The sequence below is a fragment of the Amblyomma mixtum genome, chromosome 6 (genome assembly GCF_055824585.1).
Source record: "Amblyomma mixtum isolate Tamu chromosome 6, ASM5582458v1, whole genome shotgun sequence".
Classification (NCBI taxonomy): domain Eukaryota; kingdom Metazoa; phylum Arthropoda; class Arachnida; order Ixodida; family Ixodidae; genus Amblyomma; species Amblyomma mixtum.
In genome coordinates, this window is record NC_143017.1 from 154,986,891 (window position 1) to 155,007,298 (window position 20,408).

Genomic DNA, 20,408 nt, shown 5'->3' on the forward strand with positions numbered 1-20,408 from the left:
TATACAATACAATACAAAGTTATATTGTCATTATTTATAGTTTATCTTGTATGACCCAGTTGCGCGAGAGGTTGCTCGGGAAGAGCAACCGGTTGTTGAGATAGAAAAACCGGTTGTTGAGATAGAAAAAGCCACCCGCCAGAGCAGTGGCGCATCACTTAAACGCTGCGCTGGTAGTAGCATGAAGATTCACCACCATCTATGAAAATTAGGTAGGCATAGACCAGTTCTGCATGTATGGGAATTAACCCGCTACAAATATCGCGTCATATCCTTATGGCGGAGCCTGAGTGCCCCCTCAAATTGAAGAATGAACACCTGCTTTCGCATGTGCAGTCCGTTCAACTACGTTAAACCCCCACCAATTTTTTATTATATTGTTTCGCTCCTCCTGCAAAGGATCTGAAGGGCCTTCAGTAGCCTGCAATAAGTAAATAAATAAATAACTAAACGTTAAATCTAACGAGTCAATGAACGAACGAAAGATTGATTGATTGATTGATTGATTGATTGATTGAATGAATGAATGAATGAATGAATGAATGAATGAATGAATGAATGAATGAATGAATGAATGATAAGTAATTAAAAAATTCATAGGCCATCAATGCGATCGATCGGGAGGAGAATGCGTTAGCAAGTGGGCTCCCATTTTGGGAGCGTACTCAGCCGTGGCACCCTCTTTTGGGCAGTTATAGAAACTAACGCGTGTGCCAACGATTTGTAGCGCTGTTGTGCGCCGCTACGTCTACTAGTTCCACAGCGCGAGAGGCTGGCTGCTTAACACGCGGCTATGAAGGCTGCTTGTGTGTTTTCAAAATTTTTTAAATATTTTGGGATATGATCCAATTTGTTGAAATGAAATGTCAAATTGGATGAGGTGTTTGAGCATGTGCCATCAAACATAGGCTTGAATCCGGACACATGGTTGAACTTGGGATGGCACGTGCAAACGGTCGCGAGCTCTTGAGTTTGCACTGTATCAGCACGGGTGGAGATGGATGGCGGCGCCGATATCCCAGGTACAGTGTGAGATTCTGGAAGTTTAACAAACATCAAGAAAGGCTTGGTTGATGGCCGAGTGGTCTAAAGAAGCGGTAAGCAAAACTGGTCTGGTCCTCGCCGCCGCTGGTTCCCACCCCTCTCGGTGCAGTAAGTGTGCTGAGTTTTTTTCTGCTCCATGCTCTGTTCGACATACAACGAACACCGGATTTTCGTTTACATAACCGTTCTAATGCTAACGCAGTAATAAATAAATTGATCTATATATTATCTAATTAATGCGCCTGCCCCTCGATGCCCGAACTGATGTGTTAAACTAGAGCGCAAAAAAAGCGCATTTCAAAACCAACCTGCCTGTATGGGAAAAAAGCCACACTAGTATTTGATTTCCATCGTGGCTGTAGATGCAATATTCACACCACCACCATTTCCGATCACTGTGCAAAAAGCGAACACTCGGAACACAGTCCACGCTTCCCTCTAAACTCCACCCCCACTAAAGAGCCTTGGAAGACCTTCCTCTTCGAGTGCTCGCGAGTGTGACGGCGCAAGCTGCTCTCGCACGGCGGGCTCGCGAGGGGGCGGGATCTTGAGGCATCCCGGACTAGGGATGCGGACCAAGAAGATGCCGGCATTCACTATCTGCGCCGGCTCATCCTCTATATTTGTTTATTGAAGGTTTGCTTACTTTCTCTCTCTCGAAACAAAGCTTTCGCTCAAAATTTATGATTCAATTTGTGCGTTATCTTCAATCTCTAATTGTTGGCAGCACTCAATAGAGCTCTCTGCGTACCGAACACTTTCGCACAGGAGAAGTGAGGCACCTATCAGAGTACGTGGACGTCGGGGATTCCCGTGCCGTGGAGAAGCTCTTCGACAACATCAGAACCGCGTCTGCGCTTCCACTCAGCATCGTCGTCAACTGCGCGGGCATTTTCCTCCCGAACCTTCTCGTCGACAGCACGGATGAGTTGTTCGACGACACCATAAGGGTCAACCTGAGAGTAAGTCCGGAACCAAGCACCTGTGTTATGTGGCCAGAGCCGATAAAGACCAGTTTGAAATGGGTAAAACACAATTCGAACCAAATGGAACCAACTGGAACTAGTCGAATTCCCACCTAACTCCTGCTCCCCTCCAACCCAACCTACAAAGTCAATTGTCTCTTCGTCTTTAACACAGGGCTTCCCAATGGAGGGAACAAAACAATGCAACTGACATTGACGCGCACAAAAGCTTGAACGAATGGGCGCGTTTCAACAGGTTAGAATGACTAAGCGGATATTGCGTTTTGCTACTGAACACGAGGCAGTCAGTGAATTTTTCTGCAGCGCCACGAGTGTTTCGTTAAAATACAAACACAGGGAACACTGTCTTGCGTAGGTCGGAGGCAATGATAAAGAGACCCAGACGGTATATGTATATCAAGTCAATCTGGAGCCTCCTATTCTAGCGTTCATCCTAGGCCCGGTGTATGGGCCTTGATACAATTAGACAACGTCATTTTGGCTACGCCATAAACCGCTTTGATTTTCCCAAAGGCGCGAACCAGAGAACAATAAACAAAATTATTGAATAGGAAAAGGAGAAATTGTATAAAAAGTCGTGCGAACCTCATTGTCGCAATCTGTCCGACGGACATTAACAGCTATTCGTACAAAATATTCTGACAACGAAGCAAACTCGGTTTGGTGTGACATACAATCACATTTTGGTGCAATGAAGGCAAGAAGTTCAAAGACGTCGCGTAGCCAGGCTACACGCAGAGCCCAGTAGTAGAACTGCGAAGACTGTAGAGGGTCACGTTAGAAAACAGAGCCGCGTTCAGCCTAAGTACAGTGTATACCATTAAAATAGGCTAGCAATGATTGTCTCGGTGCCAGTGAAGCCAACGTATCGTGCATTCAGTACAAGGATGATTTGTAAGCTCAACCTGGGAGGACGTCTCATTTTGCCCCATGTGGTGGTGCAAAATAGGACATTTTGAAGTTTTAGCTTTTATTAAATTTTGCTGTGTTCGTATTCAGCTGGACTTTCCATATTCGGTGAGCGTGATGACAGGATGGTTGGAAATAATTCGGTAGTTTTTGTTTACTGACGTCTCTGATTTAAAAATAATTTCGCCAGATCGCAAATTGGCGTCGCGTTTTGCCCTACTCTCCTATGCAGGCAACAATGTTAATACTCGCCTGCACTTCAATGCTGCGAAGCCATTTCACCAATATGAAGCAACCTATGACACGTTTAATCTCCGAGATTTCTTGAGTACTATGTTCTTGCACTGTCCACTTCACTCGGGTCTGTTATTTGTATCTTATCTTATTCTGTGTCTTATCTTGCTATTTAGGTGAATCTGGGCTACTTATTTACACTTAGGGGGGTAAAACACAATACAACTCATGGAAAGGATAATTCTGGGAACATTTCTACCACATTCCAAGTTGAATCTGCGCCCAAGATGAATCTGCTCGAACTTGCCGGTACATCACGGAAGAATGTATTCCCATCAAAGCAACGAGTTACGTTTTTTTCTTCCCAGGGCACTTTCCTTGTCACCCGGGCCGCCAGTCGCGAAATGATTCGTTCCCAGAAAGCTTTGCCCGAAGGGGGCGCAGCCATCGTAAATGTGTCAAGCATCGCAGCCAAGTGCGGGTGGCGTGAGGGGGCAGCGTACGCCGCATCCAAGGCCGGGGTCATTGCCCTCACCAAGACGGCGGCACAGGAACTGGCAACACATCGCATCCGCTGCAACGCAGTGCTCCCGGGTCGGACGGAGACACCGATGACCGCAAGCTCCACCGAAGAAATGAAGGCCATGAGCGTTGCGATGACGCCTCTGGGGAGAGCAGCCCAGCCTGGGGAGATCGCCGAAGCCATCAAGTTTCTCTGCTCGCCTACGACAAGTTCCTTCGTCACGGGCGCCGCTCTGGAAGTCACCGGAGGCATGTTGATGTAACACGCATTTTATGAGAGCACGTCTTCGAGCGCGCCCCCTGGCCAGATGATCAGAGGGTTTACCTCACACCCGGGCCGAAGAGAGTGTCGATCTCGCGGTCAAGCATGAAAATTAAAATATTACCCATTTTCAGACTCATTTACGGAACAAACAGCACTCAGACTCGAATCGTTTCACTTCACTTCCGTCGCTTTTGTTTATTTCTACGTGACCGCATCGAAATTACCAAACAGAGACCAGATTTACAGCCGTAGCTCAGAAACAAGATACATATTCAAAAACAAGATACATATTGGCAATGGCGCAATACTTGTTAGAAATTAAACATGCTACGGTATATAAGATGAAGACACGAAAGCGCTGAGAAAAATTTCGGAGGGCACTTAAGAATACTTACGGACTTTGAATGCGAAAGCATTGTCTCATCGTGAGCTCGGTTGCGAGGTTCATTACAGATTCCCTCCTTTATAATGACACACCTACTCATTAGCATAGAGTCGTAAGGGGTCGCATACACTAGGCTCACCTTAATTCGCCAAGGAGTAACGCGGTTCGTGGCCTATAATGTTGCTCGCCCCGCAATCTTGGGCGAGGACCTTGACTTGGGCGGGGTAAGCTGCACTGTGTTCGTAAATGAGCATTTAACAGGCCCAAACGAAAAGCTCCTGGGTGCTGCGATAGCCCTAAACAAAGCAGCGGAATGGAAGTTCGTGTGGACCTCCCACGGCGAAATTTCTGCACGCAGGGATGAAGCTACAGATGTCATCAGAATAGGCAATGTGTCCGATGTGGAAAAAATACGCAGCTAACAGACACGAGGAGGAATGCGTCGAACGCTCACTCAACATTTGCAATGAGCATAGCGCAGTGTTGCTATTATGACTATGAAGCTCTTAATAAATCACGTAAATCAAAAGCTCTACAGTTTTCAGCTATTCATTTGAACATGCGCATCACAAAAACAAGACAGATGATCTAGCAATCATATCCAACATTCTGGGACAAAAATTTTGAAAATTCGATAATTTGTTTATTTTTATTTATTTATTTGTACCTCAAATGCCCCATTGAAGGGGTATTACATGGGGCGGCGGAATATTCGGCAGTGCATTTCTTGGATGGACGATTTGAATGACGATGAGTCGGTCTGATCCACGATGGCGTTGGCGTTGTAATACACTGTTCTGGAAATATTGAAGGTAATGGCTCATTCTTCTGATATGCAGCGAAATCTTTCTTTTAAAGTGGTTGCGTCGATCGCATGGAACCGGTAAGACTGCCATATAAAACCAACGGGGAATGCTTTTGACAATAGGAAAAACGTTAATACAAAAGAAGATGCAAGGCTGCCGTCGGGTGATCTGCGGATATACTGATTGTTATAGTAAAATCTTACATTGTAAGAAAAAATTGTGTTCAACGTTTCTCGCTCAAAAATTCTTTTCTCCAGGATTATTGGGTATGAGCTGCAGTCACTCACTACTAAACTTAAGTAACAGTTCTAACGAAACCTGGTTAACAAATGAAGATATACCACCTTACCTACCAGGTTATAGGTGCGAAATTGTATGCAAGGAAGCAAAAAGGTGAGGTGGAATAGCTATATGTCTTGAGGAAAATATGCAATATGAAGCTAGAGATAATTTGACAAGGTGCGTCCAAAATATAGAAAGCTTATTCGCTAAATCATCGCATACCGCGATTGGAGCAATATACAGACCTCCATCTGGTAGTGTGTCTGTATTTAATGAATTCTTTGAGAATGCACTCAGCTTTGATTGATCTATCACAAAATAATGGTTCTCAGCGATGCCAAAACTGATACGATAACGCATAGCTCAAATGCAAACGAATTTCGTGCCCTTATCCACCTCTATGCCTCAACCAACGTTGTAACAATTCCGACATGGGTCGCCATTGATACCGCAACGTGCCTTGAAATCTGTGTTACGAACATGAACTGTGAAGATATTACCGCCGCAGGGATAATTTGCGACCTCAGTGATCACTTTCCAATATCCTACTTGGGTATCCCTCTAAACATCAGACATAAAAATAAAATGGAAAAGACCTGGCGTTGTGTAATCAATGATCAAAACCTGATAAATTTTTGCAGCCTTGTCGAGAAAGTTGGGATGACGTTTATGAGGAACATAATTCTACACCTGCCAACAAAATGTTCCTCAGAAGATTTCTACAGAATTATGAAGCAGCTTTTCTTTTGTGTAAACAGAAAGCAAAGCGAAAAAGAATACGGCAACCTTGGACGACCGTGTAGTTGTACAAACGAATAAGAGAAAAATAAGTTTCATGCTTTCCTTAATTATCGCGGTCTGAATCTGCTGGCTGAGTTTAAAACCTGGAGGAAGAAATTGAACGCAGGCATGAAGAAAGTGAAAATCGACTACTTTCATGCTGATATTCTTCGTCATAATGACCATAAAAGGTTATGGCAAAATGGTACAGAACACGTTCAAGCAATTGCGCAACAAATTTACAGTATATGATGAACGTCTCTTTGATGTCCAGCTTGTAGAAGAAATGGATCTTAGCTTTATTACGTCAAGGAAGTACCATTGTCCACTTTCCAACATCCACAGCCATACAGGTACAAACAGTACAATCGAGGGCCTCGGTTCTGGCAGCCTTGATGCCATAGGAAGCATAAGAGGGTTCTCACACAGCTTCCACCCTCGCCGTTTGATGGCGTTCTACGTCACACCAGCGGTAACTCAGGACGTTCCACGTCCGCCGCTTACGAACGTGGGTGGCGCTGATGAACACTCTCAAGGTTAGGTTATTTGTAAACATAAATACCCCCGAAAGCAGAAGGTTTGACAGCCGTCGCCGTAGCTCAGAGGTAGAGCACCGGACGCGTAATTCGGAGGTCGTGGGTTCGGATCCCACTGGCGGCATGTGGTTGTTTTTTCTTCTGCTTTTCTAATCAATTAACTTTAAGCGATAATATATTCAGTAATATTCTAAATTGATCAACAACACAAATAAATAAATAAATTAAAAAAAAATATCTCCTGTGCTCCTTGGTTTCTGTGGCTGTTGGCTTCTCTCATAGTCAACCTGATGCTTCTTACCGGAAATTTTCCGGAAAACCTTAGGGTAGCAAAAGTTGTCCACGTGAATCTATGGTGGCGCCGCAAATATTAACTGCAGGCCAATTTCTGTCTTTGCTATATCCTATAAAGTATTTCATCGTGCTATTAATGACACTCACAGGTTTTTTTTTTACAAACATAAAATTCTGGCAGACGCTCAGTATGGATTCCAAGCAAAAAAATCTACAGAACAGGCACTTGTGCATAATAAAAATAAAATTATTGTAAACACAGGAAAGAAACTCCTAACCCTTGGTCTGTTTTTAGATCTTAGGAAAGTGTTTGACGCTGTCCTGCATGATATATTGATAAAAAGGCTAGAGACCTGTGGGTTTCGGAGAACTTCGCTCAGGCTACTTGGAACGTACCTGACAGGTACGTAGATCACAGTATTTAATAATACACAACAACCATATATCCCACATATCCAGTAAAATGAAAATACAATACGGCGTTCCTCAACGGTCAAATTTGGACCCTTTACTATCTCTTATATGTGTTACAATATGCCAGAACCCCCTCAATTAATAATGTGGGCAGATAGCACTAACATATCTTGTACAGGAGCAACGAAAACATGCGCCGAAAAATCTGTTACTGCTTAATAACGCTCTCGCAGTGGCTACAAACCAAACATGTAGGCCTCAATATAATAAAAACCAAACGCTTAATTTTCAATCCCGCAAGCAAGCGGATAACAGTTTTATCAGTATAAAATTTGAAGGCAGGCTATCGGAGCAAGTCACTGAGCAAAAATTTTTGCGGGTGGGGTTTAGTAGTGATCTCTCATGGAACACCCACGTCGATAACCTTAAGTGCGACTTGTCATGAGTTACTGGTTGTATTTACACAACTCAAAAAATCATTTCCATGTTAGTTGAAGCAGACATATTAATCGCTCTTCTATTCCAGAATAAGCAATAGCGTTTTAGTTTTGGGCTCAACAACTGATTTCAATTTAAAAAAATAATTGCTTAACAGAAGAAAGTATTACGCATATGCGAAAATTTTAAGAGGAAGAAAGAACACTAAGAAACTAAAGATATTGATCGTTTCAGAATGAGTGAGATCAGAGAGGAGCTGTGTGACGACAGACGACTGCATTGTTGTCGAGAAGGTTGTTTTGCCGGTGGACGCATATCGGAAGGGTATTCTATACTAATTTCGCGGCAGAACAATGCACAGCTGGCAATCTCGCGAGGTCGCTGCATTTTCGTAGATAGATAATGCACGTTTTATACGCGCACGTGGCAGACCGTGCAGGCAGTGACCGTTCAGACTTTGACAGGAACGAGGCTGCTGCGGCAGACATGGCTCTCAGCGGGCGGCTGGCTCTGGTTACTGGCGGCGCGAGTGGCATCGGCGAGGCCGTGTGCCACGCCTTGGCCGTCGACGGTGCCACCGTGGTCGTCGCGGACAAACAGCTCGAAGGGGCGAAGAAAGTAGCCCAGTCCTTGCCAGGTTTGTCGATAGCCAGGCGTCCTTATAGTTGCTGTTACATCGCATGAATGGTCAACATGTCAGCCAGTGACTAGCATTTAGTGCAGTGGATGCTGTACAGAAAATGTGAACATGCATATCATAATATTCTGCCTTTTGTAGCTTCTCGTTCTTGCTCGTGCGCGCGTAAATCGTCGTTTACGATTTGAAGTCCGATTAAGTTATCTTTATTGTGCCCAGTGCCTTCTCGAAAACGTTAAGGTTGTGCAGTTTTTTTTGTTTGCCATCTTGTGAATATATTCTCATTTGTTGTCGGGTCTCTAATATCGGTATGCTCAATGAGAATTAACTTATTTTCCGGGCTCTTATTTATTAAGTGTTGATTTTTTGGTATTATGCTGTAGTTATATTACCGTTATTTATAGTTTGCCTTGCATGGTTTTGCTTCCGGCCAGACACTGCTGCTCAAGTAATAAAGGGCTTGGGCAGGCCTGATCACCTGTACTATTCATACTTTCTTTACTGTGGGGTCTGTCGGGTCTGACTTGGGCGCAAGAACTTTTTCCAGTTCTGCTATCGAATCTGCTGGCACTGCTTCGGTCATACGAGCAACGATGAGGCTATGTTTCTCCTCGCCCCCAGATTTCAAATAATGTTTTGCATCTTTAAAGTTCGTGTCTATGAGGCCTGGTGAAAGCTTTTGAAGCAAGCAATGAGTGTATGGCGAACTCACGACATCTGGACAGAAAGGGACAGGAGATAAAGCCACCACAATTGCCAGCTTTCCCGTTGTTGTCATCAAGGCATTTGGACTCGGACGTCTTCTGAGCAGGTTGGCATGAAAGCTTTCTTAACGCATGAGAAAAAGGATGAAGGTTGGGTGACTTAATGGCTGCTTGATGTAAACATATACGCGATCGTATCGAAGGCAATCTGCAGTCATTACAGTGCTAGCTGAATCTTTTTGCAGTGAGAGTGGACGTCCCCTAACTGATAAGGTATTTGCAAATTTGAACTTCGAAGAAGTGATGCCTTTTCCACTAGACCTCAATCGTCACCATTATTGCTGTGATTGGGCGCTTATGTGTTCCTTTCTGACTCTTAACTCACACCCCATATGCAGCAAAGAAAAGATCCTTATGCAGTCAACGCAATTCATGTGCAGAGTATACTTTAGCGTTAGTGTTGTCTTAGGACGGAGCTGCCGCTATCACTCGCTTGTTCAGACCATGCGAACGGGTGGCGTGACCCAGTCCATCAATTATGGTGTCGCACACAGTAGCCCCCCGCACCCCAAAACTTGTCGTACACTCTTCCGCTCCAACCGTCTCTTCCTGTTCCCTCTCCCACTTTCCATCTACTTTCTTTATCCCTCCTTAAAGGGAAGCTGAAGAGATTTTCGAATTCATTAAGATGCTCACGTATGGATGTGGGAACCTTAAAAATCATGCGGGTGAAATTTTTTTGCAGATTAATCACTTAGGAGCGACGTAATCGCCCTTTAAAATTGCGCGGTAGCTCCGCCCCCCGCTGTCCGCCGAGCGCTGCTGATGACACTGACGATGCGAGCCGAAACCGGAAACCGTGGGGTGGTGACGTAAACCTTGGTGTTCCGTCGCCTCGCAGCCTCCGCGACCGTGCTTGTTTCTGCGTGCGTGTCATCGTAAGCTGCTTCGATCTGCCGTGTGTTTGTGTATTTGTGCGTTTTTATGTTTGTGGTGACGTACAGAAACGTGTGCAGCATCGAGTGAAGCGGTGGACCATCATGCCGGCGTTCTGCGCAGCCTTCGGCTGCACTAACGCCAGCGGCCGCGAAGATGTGGTCTTTCATTATTTCGCGCAAAATAAGAAGCTTTCCGCGAGGTGGGTCGCTGCTGTGAAGCGAAGGGATTTCAAGCCGTCAAAGACTACAGTGCTATGCTCTGAACACTTTCGTGATGAAGACTATAACCAGAGCCTGTCGATAATGCGTTCATTGGGCCTGTCAACAAAGTCAGCTCGACTGAAACCCGGCGCAATACCGTCTGTCTTCGCGCCAGCTTTCGCGAAAATGAGGAAGCTCAAGGTAAGAATTTGTGTATTAACTCTATGAGAATTTGACTGCGCGAACCGGTGTTGTGTGTAGTGTATGGCGCGTAATTTCGTGGATGCAAGACTTTCGGTAGTAGTGGATGAACGGCGCTGGAATGAGAACGGCAGGACGGCAGCAAACTGCAGCTTACAAAATAAGTGCTTAGCTGTTATGCATCTGATATAAGTGCTTAGCTGTATGAGATGCATCATGTATCTCGTACAGCATTACTCATATCAGAGCTCGGCCCTAAATTTTTTGGCAGAATAAAAATCTTAAACGGCTACTAATACTGCAAGAGGTGGAGCGACGCGAAGTGCGCCTCACAACCGGAGACTGCGCGCCGCGCGTGAGCAGAGAACTTCGTTCGGTAAGCGAGCACGTGAAAAGACGTTATATGCAGACTCTTTACTCAATTACATTGGAGCTCACATATTCTAGGATTCATGCGTAGCCCTCAGTGGCGAGAACATAGGGAGTAGTACGGGGCACATTTTTCTTCGTGCTCGGAGCGCCGAGAAAACTGTTTGCAGATGTTTCTGGTATACGGGCGCGCGGCGTTTCGTTTTCAGTTTGGTTTCGCCTGGGGCCTGGCTGATAGCCGCCTCCTCAGCGCGAAATGTGAGCAGTCATGGCGCTTGCAGTCTGGCCCCAAAGCGTCCACTTTTTTTTTTTAGCGATCTACGTCGGACGCGGCCGCTAGCGCTGTGTTAGCGCTTGAAGTTGCCTGTCAGGGTGTAAGTTTTTAAAGAGATCTTTTTTGCTTGGCTATAGTATATATAGGAGGTGCTCCAAATCTGCAAATACAACATAATATGAAAATAAAAATTTAATTAAGATATGCAGTTTAGTGAGCTAATGGAAGCCTTCTGCCTATTACTGGTGTCTGCCTTATCCCCCAATATAGCCCCAGGGATAAAATTAATACAAAGTTAGTTACCCGTTTTCAAAAATAAATTTTGGACCTTCTAAATAAACACCTGGTATATAATAAATGATCTCACTTTTCACGGAGCTCGCCAATCAACAAAATGGTTTATGAAATAAACCAGAAGATTTTACTCATACTGAAGCACACTTTTGTTCTGTTTGCAACAATAACATCATATGGCTTATGCCTTTCAGGTTCTTGCCGAACTGCTGCAAGATCAAGACTGCACACCAGACGATAGTGCTAATCAAGAGTGCATGGAAAATGACATCACACCTGGAGGCTGCACACCAGACAGTCAAGAATGCACACCAAACAGCAATACAATCATGACTGTGCAACAAGTCGAATGCCACTGGCAGATGCTGCTGAGGACCCTGCATCGAACTTTTCTAAAAGTGATGACAAGGCTCACAAGTCTGTTGAAGGTCTAATGCAGCCAATACCAGTAAAGTGTTCTGCCAGGAATACATTTATAATAACACATGTAGTCGTAAAAAATTGCCGAGTGCAACATGGCTTCATACATTAATAATAATATTATATAATTATGCGCCATGTGTGCTACAGCCAGCCTTGCGATTCGGCCTGCTGGGTTGCAGCACGAGGCCATCGAGTTAGTGAAAAAAAAATCACTTCTCGCTTGATCTGAGAACAGCGCGATAAAGGCGACCGCAAACGGATGGAGATATTCCTACAAGGGCTTGCAGTATGAAGCAACTCGCCTAAACAAGGATTTCAATTTACTGCCAGATCCCATCTTGGCACTCAGAACGGAGGGCGCACGTTTGTCACCTCGACGAGTTCTGCCGCAAAGCGCCGCGAACTTCTGTTTTACACGTGTGTTATGCACCGAGCCGGCACGCAGCGACCATGAAGCGATGCCAGCATAAAATTTGCGTCTAAAAAGAGCCTGATAACTTCTTGCGCATGTGAATGGCCTGTGTGGATTACAAGCAGATTTGCGGCAGCACCGACAAGCGGCAAGACAACAATGCCGACGGTCGCATCCGCTTACATTGCATTAGGAACATTTCGTGGGGCAGTGCTATACTACATTTGCTCGCTTCAAAATTAATTTATTGCATCACTGAATGAAGTTTGGCTAGAAAAGTATGCTTACCAATGGACATTTCCAACACGTGGAGATGCTGACACTTCGCTTTCGTTCAAGCCAAAAGCACCGCTTGCGCCTGCATCGTTGCTTCCTTGGAGCGGTTTGCTCTTTGCGATTGGTTCGTACATGTAGGGGATGACGCCAAGATCCTCTTGGTAATCTTCGATGTGTTACATCGTGATATAAGCATCAAACCAACAGCCCGAACCACCGCGCGCCGCGCTTCATGTACTACATCGGCGGCGACCGAGCCGGGCTCTCCGAGCCAACGCCAGTGTTTACGTCACGAGGCGCTCAACCAATCACAGGAGCAACGAGGCGCGCGAGCTGGCCCGAGGCTGCTGCTGCACTTTTCACCAAAATAAAATAGGTTGCGCTTTCCTTTGCCTAATTTCGATGAGAAATTCGAATTCCGAGGGTGGAAAACTGTAAAGTGCATCTCTTCACTCAATTTTTTTGGGAAACCTTTCAGCATCCCTTTAATGTAAAAAGGAAAAAATTTTCTCTCTCATTTGCTTCTCTGCCGAGTCGCGAACGCCAGCGCCGGACACTTTTTGCGATAATTGGCGTTTGACGTGAACGCTGATGCGAACGCATCGCTGCCTCAAAGAGTGCATTTTTCTTGCTGTAAGTCTAAATGCCTCCTTGCGAAGAAAACGAACATAATGAACGCAGTTTATGCAATCTTTAATTTATATCAGGCCTGTCAAATGTATTAAGGGAAACCCCCAAGGTTGAATAGATTTGAAATAAGGGAGCAATCACTCATTGGCATCCACCAAAGCGCAGTCATACGGCTACAAAGGAAAGCAGTACAGTTCTGTGGAAGTTTCTGTGGAAGCTGCATAGCTTTCCTTTGTAGCCGCATGGCTGCGCTTTGGTGGATGCCAATGAGTGATTACTCCCTTATTTCGAATCTAAGGCCTGTGCGTCACAGAACGGCAATTCTCATAGGCCTTGATAACGTTTGGAGTGTTTACTGCATAGTCCTATCTCTCACGGTCTAAGTCATCGTACGGATAACCGTGTTTTTAATTGATAAAAGAAACAAAGGATCATGCACCCTGTATTGTGTTGATGAAAGGCATGGCAGTGTGGTGAAAAATGTGAGAATCAATTCTGCTGGACTTTCAATTCAGTAGAGATTGCTTTATCAGTCAGCACTGCCATTCGGGGTTAGCTAACCAGAGGAGAACAATTGCTTAACAAGCTTAAACGTCTTTCATTCTCTATGCAGGCCAGTTGCTTTTTCAAGCAATGTTTGAGGATTAGCTCAGAGCACAGCTCTCTAAAATTTCAATCACTGGCAAGACTGAATTTTTTTCACAGCTGATGCAGCATGCTGAATACTCAGAAGACGCAATATCGAGAGTGTGTTCCTCGCGCAGTGAAGAAGCATATATGCACCACTCTTTTGATCTCGAAAATTGTTCATCGTTTGAGGGCCATGATTCGGTGTGTGTTGTCGGAAATCTGTGTCTCCATTTATGGGGCGTTTCATTAGGCTGTGGCCACCAGAACTGATCTAGAAAAGCGTTTATTCAACGACTGCTTAATGCCTTAACGCTAGATGGAAGTTGTAAGGGTGAAAAGTGAAATAAAATTTGCTATCAGTGCACTCTTACTCCTTCACAAAGCTTTTAAAATCTTCGAAAATTATTATAGAAGCCCTAGAAAGGATACAGCGCAATTCGCTTCACCTTTTCGAAATACCGTTCAAAGTACTCACCACTTCTCATAATGCAGCAAAACATGATTCAAACATTACGAGTCAGGCAAAAAATTCTCACATTAATTATTTTTCTTCTGCAATATAAAATAGCGTCAATTAACCCAGATCCATATGCTAACTCCTTCGTTACAGCATGGTCAACGAGACATTGTCAACCTTATTCCCTCATTCCGCGTTCGCCGCCAGGTCCAGGCATTTATATACTCCTTTTTCCACTGCACCAAAACTGTCAGGAATACTTGACGTATGGCAGCACTATATAGAATTGTATTCATTGAGAAATCTGAAGGTTCAGTTCATCTAACATTTCGGCTTATTGTATTAAAGTCCCTGCAGTTTTTGCATTTGTATTATATATTGTATCGCTCCTCCTGCAAGAGCTCACAAGTGGCTGCAGTAGCCTGCTATGAATGAATGAATGAATGAATGAATGTTGACGAAATAAAAATCACAGGATGCGGGATGTGGAGGGAAATGCGTTAGCAAGTTGGCTCCTATTTTGTGTGTGCACTGAGTCGTGGCGCCCTCTGTGTGCAGTCATGCAAACTAGACCATGGGCCAAAGATTTGTGGCACTTAACTGCCAGTCTCTCGCGCTGGGTCAACATCGACTTAAACTATAAACCAATGCCACAGCTCAAGATGCTGGCAGTTTAACACATGCAGAAAAAGGAGAAAAGGAGAAGAAGACACCGCGTTTTTGTGCCACATAACCATTCTGTAACCATTCACATACATAACCATTCGCATGGCCGTTCTGATGCTAACGTAATAATAAATAAATGGACCTATATTTTATTTAATTAGTGCGCCTGCCCTTGAGGCTCGAATTCATGCGTTGAGGTACCGCACAAAAAAAAAACGCTTTTCAAAATCAACCCACCTGTTTGGTAAAAAAGACACCGTAGTATTAGCTTTTCACCATGGGTATAGATGCACCACCGGAATCTTTTGCGTGCATTGTACAAAAAGCGAACATTGAGAACAAACTTTTTGCACACACATTATGTTTCAACTTGTGCGTTATCTTCAATCCCTAATTGTTGGCACCACTCAACAGAGCTCTCTGCGTACCGAACACTCTCGCACAGGAGAAGTGAGGCACCTATCAGAGTACGTGGACGTCGGGGATTCCCGTGCCGTGGAGAAGCTCTTCGACAACATCAGAACCACGTCTGCGCTTCCACTCAGCATCGTTGTCAACTGCGCGGGCATCGGTGCTCAGAAGCCTCTCGTCGACACCACGGATGAGCTGTTCGACGACACCATGAGGGTCAACCTGAGAGTAAGTCCGGAACCAAGGAGATACGCTATGGCGACCGAGCCAAAAAAGGCGAATTGGAAATGGCTAAAACACAATTCAAACCAAATGGAACCAGTCGGACTCCAAATGCTTATAATTGCGTTTTGGCCAGTTCCAATAGGTCTTTTTTGAGGCATCGTATACGATGCGCGATCGATTATAGCGGACATAAACAGCGTAAGAAACAATGGATAGCTACAGGTATCCTGAGAATAATTAGGAAACGAATGTGCATATTTTTAAATTACCAGAAAACTAAAAGCATCTGTCAGTTTGAACACCTGCGTCATGTAACCTGGGAATGCAAACCGAATATGAAGGACACAAAGACGCTATTTTGAGAAACTCTGCTGCGAAATGAAAACGAATGCTCAAGAATTCTGGCAGTACATGAAAGTCTGCGGAGCAGATCCAACTGGCGTTACCAAAATTGTTTCTAATAATGAGGTGTTATTAGATCGCACTGAGAAGGCTACTTCTCTGAATAACTACTTTCGTTCATTATATTTACCGAAACACCGCTGTAGTCCCTTACTTCAGATAAATTCTGTCTGGCTACGAAATCAGTAGAGCCAAATATGAATGGAATCAGAACACTACTAAACAAAATTAGCGGTAACAAGGAAAATGGAACAGATGGAATTTATGCCCAAATTCTCCCCCTTTATCTCTCTGTAATCTGCATCAAGTCTCAATCATCCGGCACCCTTCCATATGGCTGGAAAATTGCACATGTTGTTACCATTCATAGAGGAGGGCCAAAAAAAGAAGTAGCTAACAATGGGTCCATTTCGCTTATATCTATACCATGCAGAGTAACAGAACGCATTTTATATAAAGAGAAAATGACACGTTTATTAACAAAACTTACTGACTACAGAACAACATGGGTTCTTTAAGGGTGTATCTTGCACGACACACCTTATCTAATTTTATGATGACCTTGTATCTAATCAGGGCAACGGGGGACAAATCGATTGCATTTTCTTGGACTTTCGTAAGGCGTTTGATGTTGTTTCGCACCCTTTGCTTTTAAGGAAACTTGCTGCACTAAATATTAACCATAGAGTACTTGCGTGGTTCGAAAACGATCTTATTGTTCCGCCGGTAGTACGTGGTATTAAATGGAGAGAAATCCAGTTTTGTAGATATAACATCAGGTGTCCCACAAGGCTCTGTTCCGGGTCAACTTTTGTTTTTAATATATACAAATGATATTTGTTCAGGAATCAACTGAAGTTTACAGTTGTTTGCCGATGACTGTGTTTTATACAAATTAGAAATGAAGGTGTTGCTGTCCAGTTACAATGTGATTTATCATGTGTTCTTGAATGGTGTTCAAAATAGAGATGAAGCTAAACATTAAAAAATGCGTTCATGTTGTCTTTACACGTTAAAATATCAGTTAACCTCACAGCATATCATCAATAGTAATATATTGTAGTAACACGAAAAATAGAGCATAAACACTTAGGCGTGACATTCACGGCCGATTGCTCATGGAAAACGCATGTTGATATCGTGGTTGTAAAGACCGCCAGAACCTTAAACTTTATACAGCGAAAACTGAGACACGCGCCATCTTGTTTAAAATCGACAGCCTATTGAACATATGCTTGACCACTGCTCGACCACGCCTATGCCGTTTGGGACCCCAACACTAAGAAATAAAATTTAAAAAAAAGTTCACAACAGAGCAGCAAGGCTTGTCCTGTGTAGGTGCTCCGGAACTGATAGCTGCACCGACATGAAAAATAAATTAGGATGGGAAACTCTTTCCTCCCTACGAAATTACTACTTAAACTCCGATATCATATATATGAAAAGAAAATCAGCATTCGAAAGGAACTATACTTACACAGGCCCCATTATGTCTCTGCAGGCACTAGTGATTGTTTTAAGACTTAGGAATACCGTGCCAAAACTAATATGCATGCGAGTTCGTTTTTTGTTTGTTTCATCAGCGAATGGAAATGGTTTCCAGGTCCGCAAGTGTGATGTGTAAATGAAAATGTTTTTTTTTTTTCAACTCTATAACTCCCTGCTGTAGCGCCCTCGGGCTATGCGCGGTAATCATTGGGGAAAAAAAATAAAGCCCACGAGCTCCAAAAGATAGCTGCTAATATGTGATGCCCGAAACAGGCGCATAAGTTCTCGGCCATCTGGTGGATTTGACCTGCTGCGTTTTCAGGGGCTCAGGTTCCATCAGGTTAGAATAACTCAGCGGTTATTGAGTTCTGCTGCTGAACGCAAGGCATCGTAGTAATTTTCCTGTGGCGCCACGGGCGTTTTGTTGAAGTACGACAACATAGAACACTGATTTGAGTGAGTTCGAGCGAATAATAAAGAGAACCAGACTGCATATGTATATCAAATCAAACTGGAGCCCTCTACTCCGGCGTTCGAAATAGGTTGAGCGTATGGGCTTTGGTGCCATTAGACAACGTCACACTGGCTGAACCATTAGACAGCGTCGTTAGGGATATATGGTCAACGAGGAATCACGGACACAGGCGGTAGGTCAGACACTTAGGAATTTGTTAGAGGGCGCTGGCCTTTTTTGAGGGAGTGGTAGGAGCTGCAGTCTTTGTTCTCCCTATGAACCTTGCAGGAATTGGGGGAGAGTGGGGTAAAACGCGATATGGGACAAAACAGAACTATTGCTGTTGCTATGCAACTATTGCTATTTAAGTGTTTTGGCCTGCATCTTTCGTACTACATTTAGGTTCAAGGATGACAAGATTGACCTCTTCTAAGGCGAGAAAAAAATTCCGAAGTGAGCCTTTGTGAAGGAGAAAGCGCTCGAAAGGGGGTGCAACTCTATGTGTCAAAATTTTCAAAATCGTGCACCTGGCGTCTTCGACTAACGCAAGTATTTAGTTATTGCAATTGGTTATTGGTGTCATCTTCTCCAAACCTTATAACAAATTTTGTGGCACGGGTAATTAAGATACAATTATTTGAGCAGAAGGCTGCATGGAGAGCAAAATAAATGTAACGGTTTTATTCCTTGCTTTAAAGTTTTAGCCGTGTTTTCTCACGCTTTCTGTATTAAGAAACAATGGAGAAAGCTCCATGCATATAAAAAATTCATGCATATAAAACTCTTGTAAGGCCTAAATTAGAATATGCGGATCTCACTTGGAGTCCGTGCCAAAAGAATTTAATCAACAAAATTGAACGAACACGAAATCTGGCCCTACGCTCCATATATTCAATGCGCGCGCGTTGCTCCAGCACGTAACAGACGCTATCGCAGCGCAGGTTAACCTCCAGATTGAAATTTATTTACCTCCTCACCCACAATCTCTCTAAACTAAACCTAATGCATTATCTTAAAAAAACCTTACAGGCACTCATCACGAATCAATCACAGCAAAACTATACCGCAGCCTATTAGCCGCATTAGCATACATAAAAACTCATTGTTCCCATTTGCATTTGCTCATTGGAACAAATTATCGGAAGAAATAGACAGGAAGACATAGTCCTTATCTCGCTGTTTAGGTGAACCTGGACTACTTATTTACACTTAGGGGGGTAAAACACAATACAGCCCATAGGAGGGATGACTTTGGGAACATTTCTACCACGTCCGCAGTTGAATCCGCGCCTAAAATGACTCTGCTCGAACTTGCCGGTGCATCACGCAAGACTGTATTCACATCGAAGCCACGAGTTACGTATTTCTCCTCGCAGGGCACTTTCCTTGTCACCCGGGCCGCCAGTCGCGAGATGATTCGTTCCCAGAAGGCTTTGCCCGAAGGGGGCGCAGCCATCGTAAATGTGTCAAGCATCGCAGCCAAGTGCGGCTGGCGTGATGCGGCAGTGTACGCCGCTTCCAAGGCTGGAGTCGTTGCCCTCACCAAGACGGCGGCACAGGAACTGGCAGTTCACGGTATCCGCTGCAACGCAGTGCTCCCGGGTTGGACGCAGACACCGATGACCGCATTTGTTACCGAAGAAGAGAAGGTCACGTTCTGTGCGATGACGCCTCTGGGGAGACCGGCCCAGCCCGGGGAGATCGCCGAAGCCATCAAGTTTCTCTGCTCGCCTACGACAAGTTCCTTCGTTACGGGCGCTGCTATGGAAGTCACCGGAGGCATGTTCATGTAACACGCCTTTTATGAGAGCACTTCTTCGACGCCCCCTGTACGGATGCTGAGAAGGTGTGGCTCGAGAAGCTAGACTTCTGCCGAAGACGAAGAGCGCCGGTCTCGCGGCCAAGGATAAAAATTAAAATATTGCCTATTACCAGACTCATTTACGGGACAAACGGCATTCAGAGTATTGTGGTTCCACTTCAATTCCATTGACTTTTTTTCTTTCTACTTCAGTCCATAGAAATTATAGGACAGTGTCCATACTCATGTCGGGAACGGCGCAATAATCGTTAGAAATTAAGCATGCCGCAGTATAGGAGGTGTCTTCCGAGTATATGACGGAAAAACGCTGATACATGCAAATATGCATGATGTAGTACAGACGAGTGAACCAAATTCAATACGACAAATTTAGCACGCACACACACACACGCACACACACACACACACGAACGGGCACGCACACACACACATGGTATCAAAATAAATCCATTTAGATACGTGTTAGACCTTCTCGCATCATGTATAGTTTACTTTTTAACCTTTGTCTACGATGGAGTTTTTTACTCCTGAACTGCAGGTCACGTGCATTCATCATCATCATCAACCTGACTACGTCCACGGCAGGGCAAAGGCCTCTC

The 20,408-nt window shown here is 44.4% G+C and overlaps 2 protein-coding genes across 8 annotated transcripts in view; both read left to right on the forward strand.

Annotated features, from left to right (window-relative positions):
• Positions 1-4,065, forward strand: part of LOC149340876 ((3R)-3-hydroxyacyl-CoA dehydrogenase-like) — a 38,598-nt gene extending 34,533 nt beyond the window's left edge. For 4 of the 7 annotated variants that reach the window (XM_089549799.1, XM_089549805.1, XM_089549803.1 and 1 more), the window contains 2 exons: positions 1,813-2,006; positions 3,542-4,065. In XM_089549799.1, coding sequence (XP_089405925.1) covers positions 1,813-2,006; positions 3,542-3,958 — 611 coding nt within the window. In that variant the 3' untranslated portion in view covers positions 3,959-4,065. The remainder of the gene's footprint in view (positions 1-1,812; positions 2,007-3,541) is intronic. The other 3 variants (XM_089549798.1, XM_089549801.1, XM_089549800.1) reach the window with 2 other exon arrangements.
• On the forward strand, positions 1,875-19,780 carry LOC149340883 ((3R)-3-hydroxyacyl-CoA dehydrogenase-like). The gene is made up of 4 exons (XM_089549807.1): positions 1,875-2,006; positions 8,360-8,532; positions 15,453-15,646; positions 19,364-19,780. The coding sequence occupies exons 2-4, from the start codon at positions 8,382-8,384 to the stop codon at positions 19,778-19,780; spliced, it is 762 nt and encodes a 253-aa protein (XP_089405933.1). The 5' UTR covers positions 1,875-2,006; positions 8,360-8,381.
• The last annotated feature ends 628 nt before the right edge of the window (positions 19,781-20,408 follow it).

Coding starts and splice junctions, on each gene's coding strand:
- LOC149340883 (XM_089549807.1), top strand. CDS start 8,382: ATGGCTCTCAGCGGGCGGCTGGCTCTGGTTACTGGCGGCGCGAGTGGC. Junction 8,533..15,452: donor AGTAGCCCAGTCCTTGCCAG/GTTTGTCGATAG, acceptor ACTCTCGCACAG/GAGAAGTGAGGCACCTATCA. Junction 15,647..19,363: donor CCATGAGGGTCAACCTGAGA/GTAAGTCCGGAA, acceptor TTCTCCTCGCAG/GGCACTTTCCTTGTCACCCG.